Source organism: Rhinoraja longicauda, chromosome 4, assembly GCF_053455715.1.
Source record: "Rhinoraja longicauda isolate Sanriku21f chromosome 4, sRhiLon1.1, whole genome shotgun sequence".
Taxonomy (NCBI): Eukaryota; Metazoa; Chordata; class Chondrichthyes; order Rajiformes; family Arhynchobatidae; genus Rhinoraja; species Rhinoraja longicauda.
The window spans coordinates 38,376,661-38,395,244 of record NC_135956.1 but is presented as its reverse complement, the minus strand read 5'-3'; the positions used below and the strand labels follow the sequence as shown (position 1 = coordinate 38,395,244).

General features: G+C 41.7%; 1 protein-coding gene across 12 annotated transcripts in view; it reads right to left on the bottom strand.

Annotated features, from left to right (window-relative positions):
* Nucleotides 1–18,584, bottom strand: part of adgrb1a (adhesion G protein-coupled receptor B1a) — a 449,476-nt gene that overhangs the window by 51,838 nt on the left and 379,054 nt on the right. For 9 of the 12 annotated variants that reach the window (XM_078397552.1, XM_078397555.1, XM_078397557.1 and 6 more), the window contains 3 exons: nucleotides 17,292–17,358; nucleotides 17,067–17,152; nucleotides 8,852–8,950 (listed from right to left, as the gene is read on the bottom strand). In XM_078397552.1, coding sequence (XP_078253678.1) covers nucleotides 8,852–8,950; nucleotides 17,067–17,152; nucleotides 17,292–17,358 — 252 coding nt within the window. The remainder of the gene's footprint in view (nucleotides 1–8,851; nucleotides 8,951–17,066; nucleotides 17,153–17,291; nucleotides 17,359–18,584) is intronic. The other 3 variants (XM_078397560.1, XM_078397563.1, XM_078397558.1) reach the window with 1 other exon arrangement.

Below are 18,584 nucleotides of genomic sequence, written 5' to 3'. Positions count from 1 at the left end.
TGTTTCCTCAGGCAGGATTTAGGCCACAAGATTTGAGGTTTTCTTCCTTCCTTCCTGAGGAGGCGCTGTGAACTGTTTGCGTGCTACTGTATGTTTCATTTTTTTCCTTCGTACCTAATCAGATGTACAGCACTTTGGTCAACGTGGGTTGTTTTTAAATGTGCTATACAAATAAAATTGACTTGACTTGACTTGACTTCCATCTTCCTCTCTACCGCAGACTGTGGCTGGTTGGGCTCTGGACTCATGTCCGTTGGTGGGACTATACTTGGTTGAGCTTCGCCTGGGGTGCTGATACCCTGTGGACTGTGGTGATTATCCTGCCACTGGGCTTCACTCGACTGATTTGACCGACCTCTTAGGAAGTAATGGTCAATGCGAGACCCCTCACCAAGCTCTCTCAAGCACTTTTTCCTGCCCTGGTGGATCTTGAGACCCTTCTCTGATGTTATCTTTTCCCAGCCACAGATGCAGCTTCGTAGCTTGTGTCCTGCCGGCACTGCTGCTCTGTCAATTTCTGTGCTAGTTGTTTGATTCATAGTCGATTTCGTTCCTGGGTCTGTTGCCGTGTGGTCTGTCGATGAGTCATCTTACGCCCCCGCTCTCGCAGGCTCAAGGGGTATTCTTTTTCTTGACTTTTTCGTGGCAATATATGGGTGGAACCAAAACGCTGACTAGCGATGGATCCTGCCAGCATGGGGAGCTAGCCCATGCCAGCCCCAGTGGGGTCTATTCCCTCCAGTCAGCAGTCTCTCCAGGCCGTCACTAGGTCTTTCCCTGGTTGTCAGCTGCCCTTTCGCAGCGGTCACTGGATGATCCTTTCTGGATGATGGATTAACTTTATCGGCAGTGAAAAGATACGATGGGATCACTTGCACACTCAAAAACATTAACAGCAGAAGACAACAAATGAAGCCCTTTCCATTGGATTTAAGCAGCTGGAGGAATCAACAATCTTTACAGAAGAAGAATTTAAGCACCTTATTACTAAGACTCCAGCTCTTAATTTTCTGCCAACCACTCTGCTTCAAAGTGTGTTCAGAGGTCATACAGCTGCAATGCTAATAAGCTCCTGTATACAGATACTTACATCCACAGGGAAGGCCTGCTCTGACAGAATCCATTCAAGCAACTAACTCGGTTGTCAAATAACTCTGAAAATTACACTAGTTAAGCTGAACAACCCATGTAAGGTGTCGTGAAGCCCAATTTAAGAAATGGTATAAATGAGCCAAGTGCAGGAAATGATTACATTTTTTGTAACGCAAATAATTAGGTCTCTCCCTGCACATTTTTAAAGAAAAGTTTCATTAGAACCTGTAAAAAGTGAAAAGGTTAGACAAACTTGAATTGTTTTCTCTTGGGCATCAGAAGTGAGACCTGATAGAAGTTTATAAAATTATGGGAGGGCCACCAGCATGATCAAGGACAAGTCCCGCCCCACGTCTACCCCTCTTCTCCCCTCTCCCATCAGGCAAGAGGTACAGAAGTATGAAAACACACAACTCCAGACTCTGGGACAGTTTCTTCCCAGCTGTTATCAAGCTACTGAACCATCCTATCAGCAACTAGCGAGCGCTCTTAACCTACCATCTATCTCATTGGAGACCTTCGAACTATTTTTAATCGTACTTTATCACTTTATCTTGCACTGAACGTTATTCCCTATATCCTGTATCTGTAAACTGTGGACAGCTTGATTCTAATCATGTACAGTCTTTCTGTTGACTGGATAGCATGCAACATAAAAGCTTTTCACTGTAACACTAAACTAAAAAAAAGTAAAGAGTCAGAATCTTTATCACAGGGAGGATATGTGGTCAAATTGAAATTCTTGCTCATTCTCCTGCATAGGGTGTTGTAAAACATGCTGCCAATTCACCATAATGTTTTAGGTTTAAGTTTAGTATTTTCAAGTGTACTGGGTTACAGTGATAAGTTTAAGCTCTTTTTAAGTGTAAAACAATTGTTGTCTTTCACTTAAAAATGTTAAAAGTACTGTCCAGCAGGTGCAATTCTCATTGAAACAACACTTATCTAATTAATCATCTAATCATGGAAAATGAGTTGGTGAGTTTCAACCAGCAGCCATTTTACTCCTCACTTCCTCTTGCATAATCCTGTTCATATGTTCTAGGAGCAGAATTAATCCATTAGGCCCATCAAGTCAAATCTGCCATTCAATCATGGCTGATCTATCTTTCCCTCACAACCCATTCTCTTGCTTTCTCCCCATATACCCTGACACCCTTACTAATCAAGAATATCAATCTTGGCCTCCACAGCCATCTGTGGCATTAGATTCTAGATTCACCACCATCTGACTAAAGAAATTCACCCATGTCTCCTTTCTAAAGGTAGCTCATTTTATTCTGAGACTATGTTCAACCTGTCAGGTGCCACAGCTGGAGAACAGGAAACTACTGTCAACATCAAATGTCACAACAGTCAAAACCTCAACAAAATGATCAGACTTCAGCTTAAAGACTATTCGATTGTGAGACCCCCCCCCCTCTCTTCGAGAGAGGTCAAAGCCAGGTGATTATGTCAAAGCAACATACAGGAATAGGGCCCAAGGATAAGGGAATTGAGTTTTGTGAACAGATTGGACAAAATGCCCGTTCTCCTTAAAGATGGTTTGGGAACCCAATATATGTTAAACATGTGATTGTAATAGCAGGCTATTATTCTATGTAATTTGCATTAATTATCCAGTCCTTCGCATTTTCAAAACATAATTATTCTCTATACAATCTTTAGCTTTGGACTCATTCATAAGTTATAGGAGCCGAATTATGCCACTCAGCCCATCAAGTCTACTCCGCCATTCAATCATGGCTGATCAATCTTTCCCTCTCAACCCCATTCCTCTACCTCCCCGTAGAATGATCAGCCATGATCACATTGAATGGCGGTGCTGGCTCGAAGGGCCAAATGGCCTACTCCTGCATCTATTGTCTATTGTAACCTTTGACACCCTTACTAATCAAGAATCTGCCAACCTCCACTTTGAAAATATGCAAAGGCTGGCCTTCACTGCTGTCTGTAGCAATGAATTCCACAGATACACTACCCTCTGGCTGAAGGCATTCTTCCTCACTTCCATTCTAACGGGTCATCCTTTTATTCTGAGGCTGTGCCCTCTGGTCCTCTCCCACTAGTGGAAACATCCTCTCTACATCCACTCTATCCAGGCCTTTCATTATTTATTGTTACACAAGTCATAGACAGGTTTTGGATCCTACATGCATGGTCTATCTTTAAAGTCACCTCCTTAGACCACACATTAATACAGCCTCCCTTTACCCTTTCTGAACCTGGTCTGAGAAGAGTAAAATAAGACATGTCCTTGAACTGGAGGGATATATGAATTTACCGTTCTCTGTTCACAGAGCCGGCCCAATGTAAAGGCTCATTAGCTGCCCTTTAAAAAGAACATGAACCTAGGTGTATGCTCAAGGCCTTTTGTTACAAGTGTATATTTAGAATTTCCATGCACTTTGAGGTTTGGCCCGAAGGAGGTGATTCACGGGGAAATGTTACAGTCCATTTTAATCATCTCCATAAAACTACTTGGGAAAGGGAAAGTGACAGAATTCTGGAGGCCACGAGTGATTATGGAGGATTAGTCTGTACATGAGGAATTAATGGTTTCTTGCCATTTTTTAATATAAAATTGAAAATTGACAATTTCGGTTATAAATTAAGAATGCGCATGAAAGATGTCTGCATTCATTCTTGTAAACATGGTGACAGTACAACACATCCATTGGCTGGTTTTTTAAAGCAAAATTTATCCCTCACATTCCTTTATTCCCAGATTTGTTCAGTCACTGTCACCAATATTCGCTGTTCATCAACATTTTGTGACATACATCACTCTCTATTTCTTCCTGCCCAAAGGATCAACATTATTTCATCCAAAATGGCTCAAGATTATCAAAATTGTCAAAAATACTTTTTTGTTATATTTTCCCTTCCAAACTTTCTGCTGAGATATTGTTTTCTTTTACTTAAAAGGCAAAAATATTTCTTTTCAGGGATTAAGATGGCGGTGGAATAAGCAATTGTTTTGCTTTGAAGAATTGGGAATGCAGAAAATTATAGGATTGTTTGTGGAGAAAAGTATAGGAATTATTGACTTGCGGCAACGGGGCTGCAGTACTGTAAAACCTAGAACATCGTTAAGTCACAATTATCTCGACATACATCTCCCTGAAACGGAGAGGAGGAAGAAAATAAAATTTAACAGAATGCACTTTCATTTTTACAAATATCCCCAATTAAGAGTTACTCATTTGACTTCAACCATTCTAAGATCTTGCCACAATACAACATGTTCACAATATCAATGACCTGCTGTAATATAGAAATCACAGTCCTTGGACAAGCCCACTGCTTGACAACACCAGCCGAAGCAATCGCAAGTTCAACACTACATCATTTTGGTAATGATTTTGCTTCCACACCACTTTTCTCAATGCCTCTACTCTACCTGTATTGTCAGATTGTTTGAACATTCTCAAGGCTGAACCCATTCTCTAAGGAGTATCCCAAATTCGGTTCCCTTGTCACTGTTTCTCAGTCATTGTCTGGTTGTTTGCATTCTCCCCATCTTAACAGAACCTGAGCACAGCTTGCACAATGGTACTTTTTAACAGAAGCCAATGACTTTTATCTCTGTAATATTACTAAACTCTGCCCATACTTTAGACCACTGGGTGGCGCCCGCAATGGCCGCCTCACCAACAATCTGTCGCGTCTCTTCCTTCTTTGTTGTTTTTTAGTATGTGTTAAATGTATGTTTTAGTGTTAGTTAGCTTGTTTTATGTGGGGGGGGTTTGGGGGAAACTTTTTTAAATCTCTTACCTCGACGGAGATGCTATTTTTTTTTCTGTATCGTATCTCCGACGGCACTGTGGCCTAACATCGAGGAGCTGGTGGCCTCTGCTGGAGACAGACTTCAGAAGCTCCAACCACAGGAGCCTGAGGACTTAACATCGTGGAGCTGGCGATCCCTGTCGGGGATCGACCTTGGAACTCCAACTATAGGGGGCCTGCGGATTTTAACATCGTGGAGCTTGCTGTCCCTGGTTAGAGACCGACTTCGGGAGCTCCAAGCCACAGGAGCTTCAACCGCCCGACGCAGGAGCTTCGATTACCAGCTGCGGGAGCTTCGATCACCCCGACTGCGGATGGTTCGACTGCCCCGACCGCGGGAGAAAAAAGATTAGACTTTATTGCCTTCCATCACAGTGAGGAATCCGCTGTGGTGGATGTTTATGTTAACATTTATGTAGTTGTGTGGCTTGTTGCTTTTGTTTAGAATGACTGCATGGTAATTTGAGTTTCACTATATCTTAATTGGAACACGTGGCGATAAACTGACCTTTGAACCTTGCTAACTCATATTTTCCATGGTTTTATTCAGTGCCGGATTAACATAGTAGCAAAAGCAGCATTTGCTATGGGCCCCGCACTTTCGAGGGCCCCGCACTAAATGCTTGCAAGCTAAATGCTTGAAATCGGTATCCCACTGAGAGGCGTTGTGTTGCACGTGCCGCTCCCCAACCGCCGCAGTTTGAATGTGTTGGCGGGGCCGTGCGTCACTGCCCAACCGCCCAGTTTCCTGCCCTCTTACTCCCCACCCCTCCGGCCTCACCCAAACACCTCACTCCTCCGGCCCTCTCTGCTCGAATATTGGCCTTGTCTCCCCACACATCCAGGCTCTCTCACTCCTTGCTCATCGGATTTTTCTCTCAAGTCCCCGGGCCACTTTCACGACCTCATCAACCCCCCCCCCCCCCCAATCTCTCCCACTCCTCCGGCCCTCTTGCTCCTTACTCCTCCGACACTCTCTCTCCACTCCTCTGGCACTTGCTCCCCTGAATCCTCCGCTGCTCACTCTTCCACATACTTCCCGCCTGTTCTTTCCCTACCCCTCTGCCCCTCTCTCTCCTTGCAAGGGCCTTCTCTCTCTCTCTCTTCACTCCTGTGGTCTTCTCCCTCTCCTCCGGCTCTCTCCTTCTCCCCACTCAACTGGGCGTCTCTCTCCCCAATCTCCCTTCCCTCTCGCCTCCCAGACTTTTGTCCCTCCAAATAGCTACTGTTCCAGTCCTCTCTTCCGCCAATCAACCTCCCCCCTTTATTTCCAGTCTTCTGTCCCACTGCGCATCTCCATTACGCTCTCCCCGTTTCCTCCAAACTTCTTTCCCCCACACCTCCCTCCATGCCCCCCCCCCCCCCCCCCGGCCTTTACTTTCCATTTCCATAGGCACTTTCTCTCACACTTTCTCAGCCCCTACCCGTCCGTACCTCTCTCTCTCTCTCTACTCTTCTGGCTCATACTCCCAAAATCCTGTGACTCCCTCTTACCCATCCCAAAAGCTCGGCCCCTCTTTCTCACCTATCCCACGGCCTTCTCTCCTCACTTCCCAGGCCTTGTCTCCTCCTCTACTATTCTACCACCTCCTCTGCCCACACCTTGTATGCCTCTCAGCATCCCCTGCTCCAGCACTCCCTACCCCTACTCCGTCCCTCTCACCCCTCTACCTCCAGTCCTGTCTCTATTCACTTTTCCGGCCCTACCTTGTCCACATTCCTCCGACCCTCCCTGTCTCTACTTCTCTGGCTCCCACTCCCACTGCCCTCTTCTTGCAATCCTCCATCAGTCTCTCCACGGTGGCGCAGCGGTAGAGTTGCTGCCTTACAGCGCTTGCAGCATCGGAGACCCGGGTTCGATCACAACCACGGGTGCTGTCTGTATGGAGTTTGTACGTTCTCCCCGTGACCGCGTGGATTTTCTCCTAGATCTTCGGTTTCCTCCCACACTCCAAAGACGTACAGGTTTGTAAGTTAATTGGCTTGGTGTATGTGTAAAATTGTCCCTAGTGTGTGCGGGGATCGTTGGTTGGTTCGGACAGTGGGCCGAAGGGCCTGTTTTCACGCTGTGTCTCTAAATTAAACCCCTCCATCACACACTCTTTAAGAGTCCCCTATTAGGCCTGTGGGCCGCTGCAGGCCCCGACACTGTAAGCCCGGACAGTGTAGGCTAATGGAGCTCGTTAACATTAATGGAGTTCGGGAAGTGGGGCCTAGTGTGCTCGGGGAGCGGGGCCGAGTGTGTTGGGGGAGAGGGGCCGAATATGTTCACGGAGCGGAGCCGAGTGGGCTCGCCGAACGGAGGTGGCAACCTGCCTCCTGGCCCGGGCGGCCGTCATTGGTGGAGCAGGAGCACGTGGCCGCTGGCTGGCTGAGGTCACGTGGGGCACGGGCGGTGACATTGGCTTGTCCTGTATTTAAGGCCTTTTTACAACATATGCTACGGGCCCCACACTAGCTTAATCCGGGCCTGGTTTTATTGTCTTTAAACCTGATATTCTTTCCTGGTGGACTTCTGATCTCCCATCCTCCATAAAGGTGATTTTGATTATATTCTTCTGCCCACATCCCAACTCTCCTCACCTCATAGAGAGTAGAAGAGTACAGTGCTGGATCAGGCTCTTCAGCCCACAATGTCTGTGCTAACCATAATGCAAAATTAATTGAACCACAACTGCCTTCACATGATCCATACCCCTCCATTCCCTGCACCTCTCTAAATGTCTCTAAACTGCGACATTGAGCCTGTTTCAACTACTCAGCATGTTCTAGGTACCTACCACTTTCTGTGGTAAAAATAAATGTTCCTGCACATTTCCTTTAAACTTACCCCCTTTCACCTTACAGCTAAGCCCTCTACTATTCAACAGTTCCACCCAGGAAAAAATGTTCTGACTATCTACCAATCTACCCCTCTGAAAATGTTATAAACTTTTATGACTCCTCTCACCCTCTGAAATCTATTACTCCAGTCCTCTTGGAATTATATAAACACCCAGCCAATTCAGAAGCAAAAATGATCTTTCTCCTATCCTAGTAGTCTTGCCCCATCACTGTGACCTCCATTGGTCTGACAACACCCCAAAATTTAGGTTTCTCATTCTGGTCCTGTACATAACCCTCCACCACTTGTGTGCATCTACTCTCCAGATGCCAAATAGTGACATTCCCTGCACAATATTTCTCTACCTCTATTTTCACTTTAGATTTTTGCTTAATATTCATATGGTTGCTGTTGAATGTTCGTCAAGTTACACCCATGTACAGTAGTCTGATATCCTGCTAGGTTACGGGCACAACATAAAATGAGAGCTGTGGATACCCAATTCAAGCATTCAATGGTGGAAGCAAACATGATCAAAAACCAGAGGTATGTAGACACCCTAGCCAAATCTGGAGGTCTTAGGTCTAAGAATGCAAGTAAGATGGGTTTAAGATGGAGATTCATTGATACAGAAATCCAACATAATGCAATGCTGTAACATGGAAATCTACAATGCGGTGAAACTGTTTGGATTAAAATAAGTTGATAGCAATGCAAGTCTTGAGAATTATTCTCTTTAAAAAAAAATTGGATTGTGTGCATACTGTATACATATGAGCAAAGTTAACATTTCATCACTGCATAATAATTAGCTCATCAGATTCAACCTCATTTCGTAGATTAGTGCCTGCCCCCACATTGGGAAGGGAAATGGAAAGCAAGCTAGAGTGATGGTATGTATGGCAGGCTGAAAGCTGTTACGCTTTGATACACTTAAAGCAATCATGTGTGATGAGAGGCAAATCCGAGCTCACACGACTGTTAAAGTAAAATATAATTTCATTTTCTGCATAAGGTTAATTTATTTTTAAATTTAAGACATAAACAACCCACGCATGCAATGTGCTCAGTAAACTGACAATTAACTGCTGGTATGTCCTTCAGTAGACAGAATTAAAATCAAGTATTGAAATTACAGGAACTAACATGGCATTACTGGTGACTGTAGCCGATACTTCAGCTGAAGATATAACTCCACACTTGGAACATTTGAGCGCCATACCGTAAAGGGGAACTGTCATCTGACTGGAATTAAAATTAAAAGACTGAAACAAAAATTGAACTTTAACACAAAAATCAGAGACAAATAATACGCATCCAGAAAATAAAGCTTCATAAGAATCTTCATTTTGTCAGTAACTTAAAAAAAAATTTACACACGCAAATACACATATGTCCAGAAATTTAAAATGACAACCAATATTCCATATTTCCTTGATAGGAAGTGAAGCTTCATTGGCAGGCAATGAAGTTCTGAAGTTAAACCATTCCCAAACTTAAATTTTGAATATATTTCTCGTACAATTAATATGATTTTTTCCCCTCAAAATTTCAATTTAGCATGATTTTTCATAAATAAATTCAACATGTAATTGTATGAATATTCCTTTTGTTTGACTTGTAAAAAGTTTTGTACGACAACATCCTTTTTATTTGCCACACTTTAAATCCGATTGTACTTTTAAACTATTGAATTGTTAGTTTAGGTTATTCTCCCTCAACAAGATAACAGACAGTATGCACCAATGTGCATTTGCTTTGTGCTTAGCCCTGGGTGACATTTAACTCTGCATTGTTTCACCTGAAGGGTTCAAACATCAGCAAATGTTAATGCTTCATTAAAAAGCTGTCATTATCCTTCTAGCTTTACCATGATGATGGTCTGACTGATGCTTAATACGTTCCTGTATTTCCCATTCTTTGTTATATGGGACAAAACTCAAAAGGTACAAGGAATCCATCGATAAATGGAATTAAATCCTTAAAGGAAGAGTTGTTGCGGTTTTGTTGGACGTCACTTAAGAAGTATAAATTACCACGGTCAAGATCTGGTTTTCCATGATCCAGGCAAAATAGATCATTTTAATCCAGATCATAATCAAAATGATCAGCCATCTGGGTAAGCATCAACTAATCAAGATAAAACAGGGTGAATTTGTTAAAGGGAAATCTCGAAAGCATGTGTATAACAAAATAAGTCTTTTTGAAGTCCACATAGTTATAATATAGAAAATACAACAAGAATATACGTGGCATGTTTCAACAAACAGCAAAGTTTTGATGGTTGTTATGGGTTTTAAAAACGCTGATTGACAAATAAATATATTGGACAAAGAATGGAATAACTTCCAATTTTTGCCGCAGTGCAAAAAGATCTTTTACATCTACTCAAGAGAGTTGATAAAGTCATAGTTTAATGTCTCAGTTAAAGATTGGGAGCTCATAACACGTATTTCAAAGGTTGCAAGTAACACAGTGTTTGGAAGTGGAGTGAACATTGAGGAAGGCAGCAATAGATCAAGTGGGCACAAACAAGCCAGGCAAATGAACTTCAACACAAAGAGGAAGGCAGTATGATTTGATAGAAAGAACTAAACTAGGGAAAACAAGTTACTATTTTGAAGATGGTGACAAAATAGAGAAAGCCTGGCAGCTATGCACGAATTTCATGGAAATAGCAGGATAGATTACCAATGTAAACAGAGAAAAATAAATCTGGGCTTTAAAAGAGCTCAGTGGTTGATAAGGTTTGTCCGACAAATATAGAACAAAGGGTATAACATTTTTTGGAAATGCACAAATTAGATTTGTGAGTGGAAGGAATTTGTTTTATGGAGTGGCCACAGAAGTCGGGATTCTTCTCTTTACAGAAGGTTAGAAGGGAATTTGATAGAGGAGTTTAAAATTATGAAGGATTTACAATAAATGCAGGGAAACTATTTACCTCGGTTGAAAGCTGGGTTGGTGAAGGGCATTTATTGTAAATCCTTCATAAATTTGAAACACCTCATATCAAAAGGATCAGAAGCGAAATGTGGATATTTTTTTGGAATTAGAATATCATACCTGAAAGGGAATTAGATGCAGAATTAATATAAATGTCCAAAGGGAATGAATTTCATAGTTGAATGATATAGGAGAATGGAAGGAGAGTAGAATTAACTAAAGTGCTCTTCGGAAAAGTTGGCCGAAACTCAATGGATGAAATGACCTCCCTTCTGCACAGCACTATTTTATAATTTAGTTCTTAATCTATGCACATGCGATTTTCTTTTGGGCTAATTTTACTGCTGTCGTCCGGAGATTTGTGGGGAAGGAATTAAAAGGAAGCATTTTAAATTTAATGGTTGACAGTGTCCATAAAGATGTTTTTCACTTAACCGATTTCCTAAATTAATGGAATTTGTCTTTTTTTTTTTTAAAGTGCTAAAATATAGAAACGAAGAGGTGAGGAAGCAATGAATCGAGCTTAACATGGGTTTAAAAAAAGATCAGTCATAATACACTGAGATTAGGAAGAATTCATTTCATTCTAAGATTAAAAGTGACAAACTCTGAGCTGCAAGATGCCATCCGCGAGGGCTGCCCAAACCGTTGCACGCTGACATTCAGCAGATTCTTCAGGCTTTGGGAGAAAAGGAAACTGTATTCCCTTGTGTGATTTCTGCTAAATATTAGTCTCAATACCGCTGCAAGTTCACAAATTAAGTTTGTAAATCCGTATTTACAGAGAAATTATGAAAACCTTTCCAACTTGACAGCATGGTGGCGCAGGGTAAAGTTGCTGCCTTGCAGCGCCAGACACCCGAGTTCGATCCTGACTTTGGATGCTGCCCAGTAGAGAGTTTGTACATTCTCCCCGTGAGTGCCTGGGTTTTTCACGGATGTTCCGGTTTCCTCCCACACACCAAAGACGCACAGGTCTGTAGGTTAATTGGCTTCGGAAAAAATTGTAAATTTCCCTAGCGTGCAGTGTGAGATAGTGTAATGGGGATGGAGTGATGGCGCAGATTCAGTAGGCTGAAAGGCCTGTTTCCATGCTGTATCTCTAAACTAAATCCAGAGCTTCCTAAACCTCTGTGGATCAACTGAGTACTCTGTGGATCAACTGAGTACTCTGTGGTTTAGAGCGAAGATACAATTTTGTGGCAGAGGCAGGATAGAATTCCCTGACAGCTGCTACGGTCTCCAGTGAAACTGCTAGATTAGTTCTGGTGAGTGACAAACTCTGAGCTGCAAGATGCCATCCGCGAGGGCTGCCCAAACCGTTGCACGCTGACATTCAGCAGATTCTTCAGGCTTTGGGAGAAAAGGAAACTGTATTCCCTTGTGTGATTTCTGCTAAATATTAGTCTCAATACCGCTGCAAGTTCACAAATTAAGTTTGTAAATCCGTATTCATTCACGAACATAAAAAATTTGATTCCGAAATTTGAAACAAATAATATTTAATTTTCTTTTTCTTATTAATTAATCGGGCCACACAGTGGCGCAGCAGTAGAGTCACTGCATTACAGCGCCAGAGGGTCGGGTTCGGTCCAGACTACGGGTACTGTCTGTACGGAATTTGTACGTTCTTGCTTTGACTGCGTGGGTTTCCTCCAGATGTTCCAGTTTCCTCCCACACTCCAAAGACGTAGCTTAATTGGCTTCTGTAAAATTGGAAATTGTTGCTAGTGTGTGTGGGATAGTGCTAGTGTGCGGGGTGATTGCTGGTTGGCATGGACTGGGAGGGCCAAAGGGCCTGTTTCCATGCTATATCTCTAGTAATCATTTAGCATTATAACTAGGAGAAACAAGGAAATACAGATGTTGGTTTACACAGAAGAATGAACAGTGCTGGAGTAACTCAGAGATCACATGGTCTCCCACTAAGGGACTTTCATTGTTGTCTGATCTGCCAAATTATTCCAGCACTTTGTCTCCATTATAACTAGTTGAATGAAATATTGCAATTTCAGATATGATTTTTTTTTTTTAAAGTGTTTAATTCTCTATTGCGTTTGATTAAGCTGGAATAAGAAATTGTTTATTTAGTCTTGAGAACCTGTAATGGCAGTCTGGTGCAGAGATCCACTAGAGTGCTATCAAGTGATAATTCACTATCATAAAAGAGCATAGATTTAAACACCAGTCCAGCAGGATGCAAGATAAAGATAAAACTCTAGGGGCTAGCGGAATCAGGGGATATGGGGGGAAGGCAGGCAGGGGTTACTGATTGTTGATGATCAGCCATGATCACATTGAATGGCGGTGCTGGCTCGAAGGGCCAAATGGTCTCCTCCTGCACCTATTTTCTATGTTCCTATATTCTGGGTTGTGAGGGTTAAAAATAGGGAGTGAAACAAACAAAAAACGCTGAAAGATGAGCAGAACCCAGTGCCAATTTGGAAGTGTTCATGATCAGGTCATCTCCCAGTCAGGAACTTTCATTGTTGTCTTCCCACCAACAAATAGTTTAGGCTGGATGCAATTGATCAGAGGAGCAATGAGCTCAGTTTCATGAGAAATCCATTCATTAATATTATATATTTTCATTAATTGTTTACTATCCTGCTTTAGAATGTCCGAGAAATTTTGCTGCTAAAGCATTTGTCCATCTTACTATTCTATTCTAAAGGGTAACAAAAAATGTTACTGATAAATTGTTTCTGTACTCTGAGTTGGTCTCTATTTTGCTCCTACCAACTGTGAGAAAAAGGGTTGCTAAGCTACTATTGTTGTTGCTTTACTATGAAGACCTTGAATTAAAATGCAAGGTTTAGTGGTTTCAAGGACACAACTCTCTTCACAAATGCTTCTCACACATTATGTAACAACTAATTTCAGTTTCTACAGCATGAAAGAATGAATGCCAATCTGCTACAGTTACTTAACAGTGTTCTGCTATCACGATGGAAATCAAGTATAGAAGGCCAGTCACAAGTTGTAGCCTAGCTTAGTTTAGTTTATACGGCGTGGAAACAGGTCATTCGGCCGATTGAGTCCACGCTGACCAGCAATCACCTGTACACTAATTCTATTCTACCCGCTGGAGCCAATTTGCAGAATCCAATTAACCTACAACCGGAACGTCTTTAAGGTGTGGGATCGAAACTGGAGCACCCGGAGAGAACCCACGAAGTCAAAGGGAGAACGTGCTGACTCCATACAGACAGCACACATAATCAGATTCAAACACTGATCTCTGATGCTGTAAGGCAGCAACTCCACTGCTGCGCCAATGTGCAGTCTTTCAGCAATTATAAAGGAAATGAAGCAGACTTTGAATAAGAATCTGTTTAGAATTTCATCCATTTGCCAAATGGAACTGAACTTTGGAGATGTGATCAGTGTGAATGACCAGCTTTGAATTGCTGTACTAAAGCAAATATGTGTGTATGTAAAAGATTCATAATACTACTCAGTAGAAATACTGAAATATTGATGGCTTTCAGTTAAAAAAAAAGAAAAAATGCAATTTAAAATATGTCTGTATTTAGTTTAGTTTAGTTTAGTTTAGAGATACAGCACGGAAACAGGCACTTTGGCCCACCAAGTCCACGCCAACCAGTGATCCCCGCATATCAACACTGCCCTTCACACACCAGGGACAATTTTTACATTTTATAGAAAGCCAATTAACTGCCAAACTGGTACGTCTCTGGCGAAACATAGATACTTAGAAAATAGGTGCAGGAGTAGGCCATTCAGCCCTTCGAGCCAGCACAGCCATTCAATGTGATTGTGGCTGATCATCCACAATCAGTACCCCATATCCCTTGATTCCGCTAGCCCAGAGCTCTATCTAACTCTCTTTTGAATGCATCCAGTGAATCGGCCTCCACATTATACTGCCTCTGCCATGCATCTGCCCACTCACCCAACCTATCCAAGTTACCAAGAACCGAAGATCTCAGAGAAAAACCACGCGGTCACGGGGAGAATTTACAAACTCTGTACAGACAGGACCTGTAGTCGGGATCGATACCCATTACACTGTTCGCATCATTTTATCCTTCTCATTAGCACACCTTCCCCAGCCGACAATGGGCAATTATGGACTCCACACTTCCTGAGGTCATCTGTTGCCGGCCCTAATTTGTTCTGGCCTTTCCTCGCCTCCAGTACCCCCACCCGCCGACCTATATCTTTCAGTCTGAGGAAGGGTTCCGACTTGAAATGTCACCTAGTCTTCATGTTTTTCTCCACAGTAAAAACAAAGAAGAAATACTCATTGAGATAACTTCTGAAGTTGTAATGAGTACCTATGGTGGAATTTTATAACAGAAATCAGTTTGTTGGGGTTATATCAAAGGGCATCCCATAGCCAGCAGGAATTAGAGGGACAAATCTGCAAGAGCAATGATGTTACAACTGTAGGGAATTTAAACTTTCCTAATATAGACTGCCTTAGTACAAGGGGCTTAGATGGGGCAGCAAGAATGCTTTTTGAGACAATATATTCTAATTCTGAGACAATATTCCTAATAGAGATGGGGCACTACTCAACTTTATTTTAGGAAATGGAACTGGTCATGAGAAGGAACTACTGTCCCTGTGGGTACACTTTGGTAACAGTGCCCATAATTCTGTAAGTTTCAAGATGGTTATGGAAAGGGATGTGGTTGATCCTCAAGTTAAGAAACCGATTTTGGAGAAGGATGATTTACCTTACCTTACCTTAAGAGAGGACATGGTGAGAGTAGATCGGGAGCAGATGCTGGTTGGTAAAATGACAGCTGACAAGTGGGAGTCCTTTAAAAGACAGAAAGAGTTCAGGGCCAGCATGTTGAAGTAAGGGTGAAAGACGTAGGTGGCAAGATTAGGGAATCGTGGAAGAACAAACATTATTGGACGTCTGATCATGAAAAAAAGAAAACATTCGCCAGTATATGCAAATAGGATCGAGCAGAATATAGAGTATGCATATAGTGCCCTATATGGTGGAATATAGAGTGTGCAGAAGAAGTAGGAAATTAGGTAGGAATAAAGAGGCCATTATATATCATTGGCAAGTAAGATTAAGGAGAATCCCAAGTCATTTTATAATGGCATCATGAGCTAGAGGGTAGTCAGGGAAAGTGTCAGTCCCCTTAGGGACTGGCGAGGCTAATCTATGTGTGGAACCAGGTAAAACAAGACAGGTCCAAAATTAGTACCACACAATTTTCACCAAGGAGAAGGACGTATAAGATAATGGATACACAGAGAGTACTCTGGAGCAGGTCAGTATTAAGAAAGAGGAATTGTTAGATGTCATGGGAGGTACAGGAGTTATCAAATCTCCAGGCCTGTCACAGGTACCTACAGTAAGTGAGGAGACAGCTATTGCCCTGATGGAGTATTTATATCTTTGTGATCCACACGTGAGAAGACTGGAGGATAGCTAATATTCTTTTGTTAAAGAAGGGCAGCAGGGATACAGCAGGAACAACAGCCTCATGAGCTTTGCACACACTTGGAAAGGAAGGGGCAGGTTAGAAGTAGTCAACAGCATGTTTTGCAGGGGAAAAACCTGCCTCGCTAACTTGAGTGAGCTTTTTGAAGAGGTAGCTAGGACTGATGATGGAAGGGTGGTAGATGTCAATTTTGACTTCAGTGAGGCATTTTGCAAGGGACTGATTGGTAAGATGGTTTGGAAGATTAAGACATATGGCATCCAAGGATCTGAAATTGGCTGGGTGATAGGAGGCCAAGAATGGTGCTGAAAAGATGCATGGAACATAAGGTTTCGGACATTATGCTGCAACTTTGCCAAACACTGGTTAAACTATGAATATATGATTAGAGCCTTTGGGAATTAATGCAGCACAATTTTTCAATTCATTTAAATTCATTTAAATGTTGCTGAGCATTATTTTTTTTAAATGTTTAAATTGTCAAAGTATGCACTGTGAAGATTGGTGTTTATTCCCTCATTAGAAAGTTGCAATTATGAATTTGATGTTCAAATACATGAAGGTATGATTTTTTCATTTCAAGCCAGCATTCTAGTATAGCCTTTCCAGAGCATTCACGGATTGGCAACTCTAACTTATTGGCTAAGTAAATTATTAAAACTATTTATTGACCAACAAAAAGGATGCTGTTTCATTCAATTCAGTACACTCTCAAGCATAACAAAACCATGACCCATTCAAAAGTAAATTTCAACACAAGCCAAGAAGATGGAATTATTATCAATTTAGAGTATACCAATGGCTTGCTAAATATGGTAAAATCATAATTTAACATTTTAAGGTTACTCTTTGCAAGCAGGTTGTGGGTTAGTAAACACTGGAGGAATAATAGACCCTATTAATTATTTTTAAATCAAGGAAATATGGTGAGCATCTTTCAAATTATAATAAAATGCTAGATGATGTATTTATAATCATACCCTGCCCGTTCCTTCAGTTTCTTATCTGTTATTCCATCTTTCGATACAAGTTTGTTAAATACCAGAATGCCAATAACCATGTTCACCTGTTGAAATAAAAATGTACAAAACATAAAATATATTTTTAAAGGCAACAATCAAAGCTCCAAAATGTAACTTTCTCTCATTATTTTATGACCAGTACAGTTATCAATGGTAAATGAAATGAGACTCAAAATGTGATACCAAAACAACAACGGCTGCAGGTCCAACAAAGGCATAGAGGAGACCACCTTCCAAGGAAAGCCAGCAACTGCAATATAAGAAAACAGCACAAAGGCACAGGGTTAGATGTAGGGCATGCTACCAATTGAAAAATACAGGATGCTTTATAGCTAATCTACCTAATCATGAATGGGACTGTCTAAACATTTCAACAACGTTAAACTGATATTAAAGATCAGTTTCTTTAAAGAGCATTATTTCTTTTATCATCCCCTTTTACTGTAACAATTCATAATGTAAAGGTGGCCAATATCAGGGTCTCCAATTAACTTCAAAAGAAATCATTACATCTCGATCCAATTTCCCCCCCTCATTCTATTTTCAACCCAGTCAAATTTTGAATTCAGCATATGTCAGCAACTCTTTAAAGAGAGCAAAATTTTGGCACCTTCTGGAGATGCACGTCCAAAGGACAAACGCATCATCAACACACCAATAGCTTCAAAAAGGGTTAACTTAGTTTCCAAAACATGATAAATCAGACAAAACTAACTTTAAGATCAAAACACCCAGCTATATGCATATCAGTAATAATACATTTTCTCAGTTACAATTGAATGGGCGGGGGTTTTAAGCTCAATATAAAGGAGAGGTGGAATAACATGGGATTTTCAGCAACTACTGTCACATCCCAAAAACTACTTAAATTGTCACTCAACTTCCTCCAATCTTTTTCGTCTCATGTTAACATTCGTCTTGTCTTTTAATACTACTGCATGCTGCCTGCAAATTCGAAGATTACATCACTGTGGTTGACCGAATTATCACCGGTGGTGATGAGTCAGCATGCAGGTGAAAGACAGAACACCTAGTTGAGGGGTGCCACAACAACAACCTCTCCCTCAACGTCAACAAGACCAAGGAACTGATCGCTGACTTCAGAAAAGGAAATCCAGAGACCAGGTACCAATTTTTGTCACCTGGTTGTTGGTGGGGAGTTATCATCTTCAAATTCGTTGGGCTTTAACATCTCGGGTGACCTGTCCTGGGCCAAGCACATAGATGTAATCACGAAGTAGATGCACCGGTGCCTCTACTTTACAACTCAATTGTAATCTCTCCGCTGACTGGACAGCAAACCAACATAAAGGTTTTTCATTGTACCTCAGTACAGGTGGCAACAAACTAATTAACTAAACTAACTAACTTTGGTATGTCTTCAAACACCGAAGCAAACTATTACAGATATACTGCAGAAATTATCCTGACTGATTACATGGTATGGTAATTCCAATGTACAGGAATGCAAGAGGC